Source organism: Corythoichthys intestinalis, chromosome 21 (genome assembly GCF_030265065.1).
Source record: "Corythoichthys intestinalis isolate RoL2023-P3 chromosome 21, ASM3026506v1, whole genome shotgun sequence".
In the NCBI taxonomy this organism is placed as follows: Eukaryota; Metazoa; Chordata; class Actinopteri; order Syngnathiformes; family Syngnathidae; genus Corythoichthys; species Corythoichthys intestinalis.
This window is the reverse complement of record NC_080415.1, coordinates 10,185,456-10,194,608: the sequence shown is the minus strand read 5'-3', so window position 1 is coordinate 10,194,608 and position 9,153 is coordinate 10,185,456. Positions and strand designations below refer to the sequence as shown.

The following is a 9,153-nucleotide window of genomic DNA, read 5'->3' as shown; positions in this document are numbered from 1 at the left end:
TCTTGGAGACTCATATATGGCTAAGGTAGGTGCCTGTTTTAGTTTTAAGTCGGTAGCAGCTTTGGTTTTGAAAATATTTAATTTAAATTTTTTAAAAATAGGCCCCCTACGAATCATCCCCGTTTCCCGTGTCATGTCAATAGGTTATGAAGTGTATGTTGGTAGTTTCTTAAACACAATTTGATTTGAGGCTGAGGCACAACATGGTTTTCAATGGTCCTCTCTTAATGATTCATTTAGTGTAAAATCTGGATATGTGTTTTTTTTGTGTCTTTTTATCACACCACAGCAGATGACCCGTAGTTAGGACATTTTAAAAATGATAAATCATTGAAATATCCAAAATAAATGGAAGACTTTATGACTCTAGAGTCAGTCCTTACAGTCTCATCCCTGCAGGGCGGGGAGCAGATCGGCAATGCTCTCCACATAATAATCTGGCACCATCCGCTGCCTCTCCGTGCAGCCGCTCTTCTGATTATCTTCGGCATCAGCCACCGTGCTGACTCCAGTGAGGGTGAGGAGTGTCTTGAGGCCACAGTTGGAGCCCAGCATGATGTCAGTGTCGAGGCGGTCGCCCACCATCAGGCATCGACCGGGGTCCAAGCCAAATTTAGAGGCCACGCAATCAAACATGAAGTGGTTGGGTTTGCCGACCGTCGCGGCCTGGCGCTGGGCTGCGGTCTCAACAGCCTGCAGTAGACAACCTGTACCTGGAGCCAGCAAGAAGAGGATCATAAGATGAGGTGATAGACTTGAAAAACAGCAATAAGGTTGAAACGGTTATCCGTCCCGAGTATGACATTTTATTTCTTTGCTCACTCATTCCAAAACCTTTGCTTATCATTGTTATTGCAACTCTTAGTAAATCCCCTCAAATAGGAGTTTTTTTTTTTTTTTTTTTTTTTTAAAACAATCGTTTTTTAAGACTCTATAGATACTTCAAGATGATGCCAAAGCACTATTTCTATCTAAATGAAACTTACTTCAATTTAACATGCATAGTTCCGTGACACCAATATCATTTTCAATAGATACCGTAACAGAAATGTTTAAATGGTTCACCAACTACACTTGAAAATTTCCTCACTATTTTTTCATCTTCCCCCATTCTTTCCAAGAGCTGTCACCATAAACTCAGGTTTGCACTGACATGTCACTGTTATTGCACTGCTAATGCCACAACATTGACACATGCATCTAACTAATATGTCAGACATCAGTCTAAATCTAGGTACTGCATATGCAATATTTACACAGTGACACCAGAGTGTTTTGCACTGTTACATCAATATCTATGCACAAACTGTCATTTGCACCATCATATCAAGTCAGCCATCTGCCTCCTAGTCTGAAGACTGTAAATTAGCACTGTTATATTATCACCACTTGCTGCTAGTCACTTATTCACTTCAATCCCAAACTGTACACTGTAACATGAGTTTTTTTTCGTTAGACTTATTGTACTTTGGCTTTATATGGGGTATGTTATGGTGAATATTTAAATCTCGTACTCTTTACAATGACAACAAAGGCTTTCTATTCCATTGGTGGAATGTAACTAAGTAAAAGTACCTTATTACTGTAGTTAAGTACATTTGGGTGTATCTGTACTTGAGTACAAATATGAAGAGGTACTTTTTACTTTTACTTCATGACACTTTACAGCACATATCTGTACTTTTTACTCCACTACATTTCAAATTGTCGCCAGCATTAAACATTACTTTTGTTTTTTTTCTCTCATTGTGAATTGATAGTTTCGTTTTCATGCCTCCAGTGTATTTAATAAGCCCAGTGCAACGATACCGTTACTGAGCACTAGAGGGAGCAACCGGAGTAAAAGCAAAACTAGGCAGGTGAACAAGATATTGACCACTAAAAACAACAGTGAAAGCCGCGCACCTTCAAACGGGTGCTGCACACTCTTGTACAGTGGGTGGGGGTATGCACCTGATAGTTGCTTGCAATCCGCCATAAAGATAAGTTTGTAAAGCTTCTGTTTACAGTGCAGTCAATTTTCTTACCCCCCCCCCCTCCCCAATTCTGCACGGTTACATATTAATATATTTAAAATATATAAAATATATATCACATTTTGGCATTGAAGGAAAAATACTTTTACCTTTTATTAGTAAATCTTAAAGTACTTTTGTAATTTTACTGAAGTAATTTTTGCCGCTGTATCTGTACTTTTACTTAACCCTTAAATAACTGCAACATGAAGCAATTATCAGAGAATCCCAAAATTTGAAAAATAAGGTCCTAATGAAACCTTTTTTTCCAAATTTGTAAAAAGAAATTTCAAAATGAATATGTGTAATAAGCGCTCTGATATCTATAAGCCTTTCTAAATCCTGTGTGTTTTTCTCATGGAACCTGCAGATGCATGGATTGTGTTGACTTGCATCCATCATTTTTTTTTCAAAAAGAATTGTCAAAATTCTGAATTAGTCTCAAAATCATTAAATTTTAGGTGTATCAAATGTGATACGTTTGGCAATAAAGGGTTAGGTAAAAAAAGTGAGTACAGTGATCCCTTGCTACTTTACACAAAAAAACTTTGCGCATTCAGTCCATCGCGGATTTTTTTCCAATTAAAAAAATAAATAAATACAGATGAGCTGTCCTGATCTGATCACGTAGTCCCACTCTCCTGCTACTTTTCTTGGTCAGGCAGTGCACTGGAGTTGCTTATTAGAGTTTACGATAATTGACAGAGGTTAGGGATTGATCTTGCCAGAGATGCTTGGAAGCAGAAACTTCAAAGCGCCGCATGCGTCAATCTCTTTTAACTTGTTAAACAGTTGTTGTGGCAACTCAGTGTGTAAGTGAGCAGCTTGAGCAGATTTGAGTGGACTCACTCAATGAAGCATTTAATAAAGACAAGCATTTTTCTACTTTATTCATATTTTAAAATATTTCGGTGGGACAGTAACATGTCTAAAACTTATAATTATTACATTTGAAGGGCTTAAAAAAAAAGTATATACACACACACACACATATATATATATATTATATATATATATATATATATATATATATATATTTCTTTATTAGGAGTGGGAACCTCTTGGTACCTAACGATACGATATGCGATACAAAGCTCACGATAACGATGATCTGACGATACAACGATTATCGATACATTGATCAGGAAATAATTCTAGGATATTCTACAAACGACTAATAAACAGAAAAACAAGCTTCTGCTGTGAATTCGAAGGAGTTTATCACTAGTAGACGTCCAATCCATTTGAACTGGGAGGTCCCTCCCACTTCAAAAGGATTTAACGTCTGTGGCCGTCAGTGAAAGCCAGTGCCAGGCAATGAGGTAATTTTGGGCTATTTAAGGTCATTTACCTGTTGATTTTCAGTTACTTCCTGTTGATTTGGGGGTATTTACGGGTCACTTCCTGATTATTTTGAGTTACAGAACAGGAAGTGACCTGAGTATCACCCAAATGAATAGGCAGGGACTCAAACTCAACAGAAAATGACCTGTAAATGCCCTGAAAATCAGACAGAATGACTGTGAATGGTCTGGTTTCGAATGAACGAACGAACGTGCACCGTCAATGCAGACTTAGAGTTAACTGAGACACTATTATGGTGGAAGATTTTGGTCGCAACTTCTTGGTTCCTTTTTATTTATTTATTTTTTAGACATTGACACCTTTTAAAACGATATCTCGATTCTTGGGAGGAGCATGTCGATAACCTTTTGTGATACAAAGTATCACGATATATCACCATTTCGTCATATTTTGTCACACCCCTAATATTATATATACAAAAGTATTTTTTTAAATTATACTTTGGGGGAAAAAAGTGGAAAAAACATGTCTTATAGACCCCAATCAACAACGTCACACAATGACGTGTCACTGTATTGTGCCGCCATATGGTCCGTCATCGTGTGTCCGTATTCTCAATGGTCTCAATTTATCGTGTAATTTATCGTGCAATTCATGGAAGCCACCGGAGACGCTGTAAACTCATTGGATGTGTTGCATAAAAGGCGTTATGTGGAAAAGCTTCGGTCGATCCATTCGCCAGATCCATATTTGATGTCTAAATCGATATTTTTCGACCTGCTGTCTTCGCTGTCTCTACCTGACATCTGCTACCCTGATATCTACAACTATCTTGTCCACAGAAACTCAGCCTATTCTCACGAAACTTTGAAAAACTTTAAGAGCAGCACTCTAAGCGTGACCCTTTACTTCCAATTTTCTAAAATGGCGACAATCAACAAAAAAAAAGTTGACTGCGACGGCCGACGCTTCAAGGATAAGTGGAAATTGGACTATTTCTTTACAAAAATACGCAACAACTGTGTCTGCCTCATTTGCAAAGAGAGAGTCGCTGTTTTCAAAGAGTTCGATGTGACGCGATATTACCAAACAGGACACTCAGACATGTACGACAACATTACAGGGAAGATACGCAACGAGAAATTAAAACAACTTGAAGCTAGTTTAATTTCACAGCAGCAGTATTTCGCAAGAGCCCGAGCGCGAAAGAGAACGCCACAAAGGCGAGATTGTTGAAATTATGAATTTAAAAAAATAAATACATAAAGCAAATGTGACACACAGAAGGGCTTGCTAAAATTTGTTTGAATACATTGTTCTACGTAAATCAGCCAAGGTAGCCCCCCACATTTTTACCACACCAAATCTGGCCCCCTTTGCAAAAAGTTTGGACACCCCTGTTTAACTGATGATGCGACATAGACGATGCCAGCTTCTTTCACTTGGTACCAGCTAAATATTATTAAAAAAATATTGATGGCGGAAGAAATAAACATCTTGAATTTGAAACTGTACGTTGTCGGCGATTAGCCTCGCAATGATCTTAATTGTGGTTGTCAGCCCAAAACCCTCTAAATATATATTAGATGAATCTTACCAGGTATAAAATGACTACTACATAGTCTGTGGTGATCGTTTGGTGCCCAGTTTTCTCGTCGAATTGCAGCAGTCCATCTCGCTCTCCTCTTCGGGTCTCTCGGAATACGGTAGAACTTCAAGTCCAACCGCCGCACACGCCTTCACCATTTTGATTATTAATGTTAACGAGCAGAAAAACACGCAGCAATAGGAGGCATGTACGTAGCGGTAATGTGTAAACACGACGAGCTGACGGACAATATGGCGGCTCTAGTCAGGGGGGCGGAGTTGTGACGTCATGTGATTGGGGTCTATATACATATATATATATATATATTTTTTTTTTTTTTGATGAAACTTGTATTATATTGCCCCGCAGTGGCCAAGTTGAGCACACCTAAAGAGTTCGAGTAGAACAATGACATCCTCATTCATTTTATAATAGAATAGTATAGAATAGAAAAGTGGTGAAGTACAGTCATCCCTGTGTGTATATATATATATATATATATATATATATATATATATATATATGAATAAATACATTGAACACACACAAAAAAACAAGATTGCTACTTCGCGGTTTTTAACGTATCGCGGCGGGTTCTGGTCCCCATTAACCGCGGAAAACGAGGGATGACTGTACTTCACCACTTTTCTATTCTATACTATTCTATTCCAAAATGAATGAGGATGTCATTGTTCTACTCGAACTCTTTAGGTGTGCTCAACTTGGCCACTGCGGGGCAATATAATACAAGTTTCATCAAAAAAAGTAATACACTTTTGCTGTGGTGTACACAGGGCCAGCCTAGCCTATACGCAGACTATGCAGCTGCTTAGGGCCCCTGACGACTAGGGGGCCCCCAATCTGGCAATTGTTTAATTTATATTCTATTTTGTTTACTACAGTTTGCTTTATTTGACTTTTGTGAGTTTTGATACTTGATTACAAGCTTAAAAAAATAAAAGTTCTTCTTTATAGAGTATGTCATGCCCTGGGAAAATGTTAATATTCCATCATTTATCCATAAACGCATGCCTTTTGTATTCATATCATGCCACTTCGTGTAATTACAGACAAGAAAATGAGAGAAATTTGGCTCGATTGTCAAGCTAAAACGACCGGCGCCCGAGATCTGGCAGATTGTGTGTGTGACGTCATTACAAGTGAAGAGAGTGCCACCGGCCACTAGGGGGGCAGCGCCTGTCTGCATCAATATAATTCCTTCTAGTGAGGGGAGAATTAGCGGTGTTTTGAGCTGTTTATGCTGTTGCATTGTGTTCGTCCTGCACATATTCCAGGTTCCCTCATGAAGAAACACCCATCGTTGTCAATAAAAGAGAATTTAGAATTGACAGTGAGGGGTGTTTCTTCAACAAGAAAAAAGGCTCAGTGCTTTAATACTGAATGGCGGCGATGATGGCAGACAATTTCGTTTCTAGTTTCAGCAACGAATCTGACATAGAAGGACGTAACGAATGTTCATCTAATGGTGACGAGGAGAGTTACGAAGCTTTAATTGGTGTTTTAGGTTACCAATTTGAGCCCAAACGAACGCCAATGCAGCGTAATGAAACGGTCATTGAGGGGAGCAATGACACTGATGAAACATCGGCAGCAGATCGTGTGGGAAACAACGAAGGATATTTTTTGCATTTCTTTTTGTGAAGCTGATACACCGTGACCGCAAAATAATGTATAGAATAATCATCATTTATTGCGCTATCATAGTTTTTCGCTCTGCCAACAGACACAAATATGAATGGGATCAGAGGATTTGTTCTATATATTTTACGAGCGATAATTTATACATGTGTCCAGTCCTGTATCCAATGCGTGATATTTTTTTTTTATTATAAAAGAGTACTCACTCTGGCCATTTCGAGCTTGGCTGCTCCCCTCCTTTGCTTAGCCTTAGCCTCCTTTGCCAGTCATCGTCCTCTTTCTTGATATCTCGGGACATTTAGGTGGCTGGTGTATGGTGGGCACCGCATCGGCTTTGAGCAGCAATCTTGCAGCAAAACCCGATTTCACTTGTCCATAGTTCGAGAAGCTTTCAGGTGAAAAATAACAGAAAACCGTGCTGGAGGCTGGGTCTAGAAAATTAGCCCTCTTTGCACGGACGAACTTTACCCATTGTCTGCGTAATCCAGCTTTTTTTTTTTTTCGCGTTCGGGAACTCATGGATACTATATTCCGATAAATAGCTATTTGTACACCACATAGCACAGCAGTTTTGAACCATTTTAGCGATGTTTTGGTCAAACAAACCCGAACGCTACTCTCTCGTCGATAAAAAACAATGGCACCTGGCTCCGCCTCGACTGTCAATCACTTGTTGTGACGTCGCCGCCCCATTCGGCTGTTTCCGGAACACTTTCGGAAATGTTCGTCATTTTCAATAATTGCTCATTAATGTGATTGATTTTTTTTGTTAACAAATATTGATAAAGTTATCTTGGCACATAACGGTTCTATTGATGTCTCACACCCCCTTTGCCGTTACATACCCTTTAAGTTCATTCTTTCCTCTTTTAGAAAAAGGTTTGGCGATATCTACTGTAAGTACTGACAATCATTTGGGGTGAGAAGTTTGAAGTATGCAGTGAAAAAAAATCTGATTAATATACAAAATATGGACGTATGGGTTGGATTGCATGTATGGGTTTCACAGTACACTGTGACGAAATGTTGGGCCAAAAATATGGGCCCCTTTGTATTATTTTGCTTAGGGCCCTGAAATGGCCTGGGCAGGTCCTGGGTGTACATTATCACTATATTCTATTACGAATAAAACCGCCCTTGTTTTTGACAACCACTTAGACCTACTACTTTATTGTATTGTATTGTGACTAATGTAAAATAAATTGAAAACTGCAGTGATAGATCCTTTTTTTTTTTTTTTCCTACCTGGGACAGCCGTGCCCCCTTCCAGTGGCAGCCGGGTGTCTCTGTTAGTGCCCACAAACAGACAGTCCATACGAGTGAGGTACTGCAAAGCTCTGTTCAGCTTCATGTAGCTGAAATGCTCATCAAAACCGACCAGCACCGCCTTCACGTCAGGATCGAGAGGCACATTGGCCCAGTCGGTCTGCTTCCCAAAGACGTGGTCCGGTCCAACTCCGGTCTGCTGGATGCCGACCGCCTCCAGTTCTTGCTTCATGGCGTTGCTGCCGATCAGATATACTTTGCCCTGCATCTTGCACACAGTCTTCAGGTACATAGCGGAGCAGTACGCGGTCCCAAACACCTCGTCCTCGGCCGCGTTGAAGCCCAGCGTGGACATTTTATCCACGTACATCTTCCTCGTCTTGCTACTATTGTTGGTCACGAAAAAGACTTTCTTGCCGTGTTTCTTGAGTAACTCGATGACTCGAGGGGCACCGGGGATGGCCTCGTCGCCCCTCCAGATGACCCCGTCGCAATCAAACAGGACGCTGTCCACAGAGTCCAGCAGTTGTTTCGCCAGCCCGCCGCTAAGTCGTACGCATTTGGACCCGGCCATGAGGAGACAAGTTGAGCTGAAGTCTGGTAAAAATAAACACGCTATTTGTAGCAGCGTAAACGAAGGCAGTTCGCTGTCAGCACCAGGAAATGTCTCTCGAGCGCAATCCCCACCCTGGGTTTTTAACTCGGAGGCAAGTTACAACATGTCAAATAGTCCGATTTACTTGAAAAACCTATTGCAAAATGCAATAGCTGTATAAAACCTGACCTTCCAGTGATTGCAGTCCTGACTTTCGATACTTCCGCACCGGCTTAAAGAACCAGGACACCCCAAAGAGGCTCCGCCCACCTCAGCTGAAATCTCCGTTTGAGCGCCTGTCTGTAATTATATGGGGCTTTACCTTGCAAAGGCAAAGTTGGGGGAAAAAAACTTCAAAAAAAAAAAACCAAAAATAAATTATTTTGAAAAACTAATTTGTTTTTAAAAAACAAACCCGAAAATAAATTACTAAAAAAAAAAAAAAAAGTTGGGGAAAAAAATAATTCAAAAATCGACCTTCACAATAAATTAATTAAAAAATATATATATTAAAAAAACAGCCCCCGCTTTTTTAATTTTTCATGTGAATGCAATACGCTTCCGTAAGTCCCAAAGTTTTTGACCAAACCGCATAACTTACACATAAAAAATTCCAGGACGGTGGGCAAAGGGCGAGGGTCCTAAAAGTTGTATACAGAATTTGTCAAAAACTTACGGTTCCCCCAAAATTGTCCCATTTATTTCTAATGGGATGGCATTGACAG

The 9,153-nt window shown here is 39.9% G+C and overlaps 1 protein-coding gene across 1 annotated transcript; it reads right to left on the bottom strand.

Moving 5' to 3' along the window:
• Positions 1–257: 257 nt before the first annotated feature.
• pgp (phosphoglycolate phosphatase) lies at positions 258–8,687 on the bottom strand. The gene is made up of 3 exons (XM_057827028.1): positions 8,618–8,687; positions 7,813–8,430; positions 258–713 (listed from the first exon to the last, which is right to left on the bottom strand). The coding sequence occupies exons 2-3, from the start codon at positions 8,405–8,407 to the stop codon at positions 388–390; spliced, it is 921 nt and encodes a 306-aa protein (XP_057683011.1). The 5' UTR covers positions 8,408–8,430; positions 8,618–8,687; the 3' UTR covers positions 258–387.
• Between the last annotated feature and the right edge of the window lie 466 nt (positions 8,688–9,153).

Coding starts and splice junctions, on each gene's coding strand:
- pgp (XM_057827028.1), bottom strand. CDS start 8,407: ATGGCCGGGTCCAAATGCGTACGACTTAGCGGCGGGCTGGCGAAACAA. Junction 714..7,812: donor AGGGGGCACGGCTGTCCCAG/GTAGGAAAAAAA, acceptor TGCTGGCTCCAG/GTACAGGTTGTCTACTGCAG.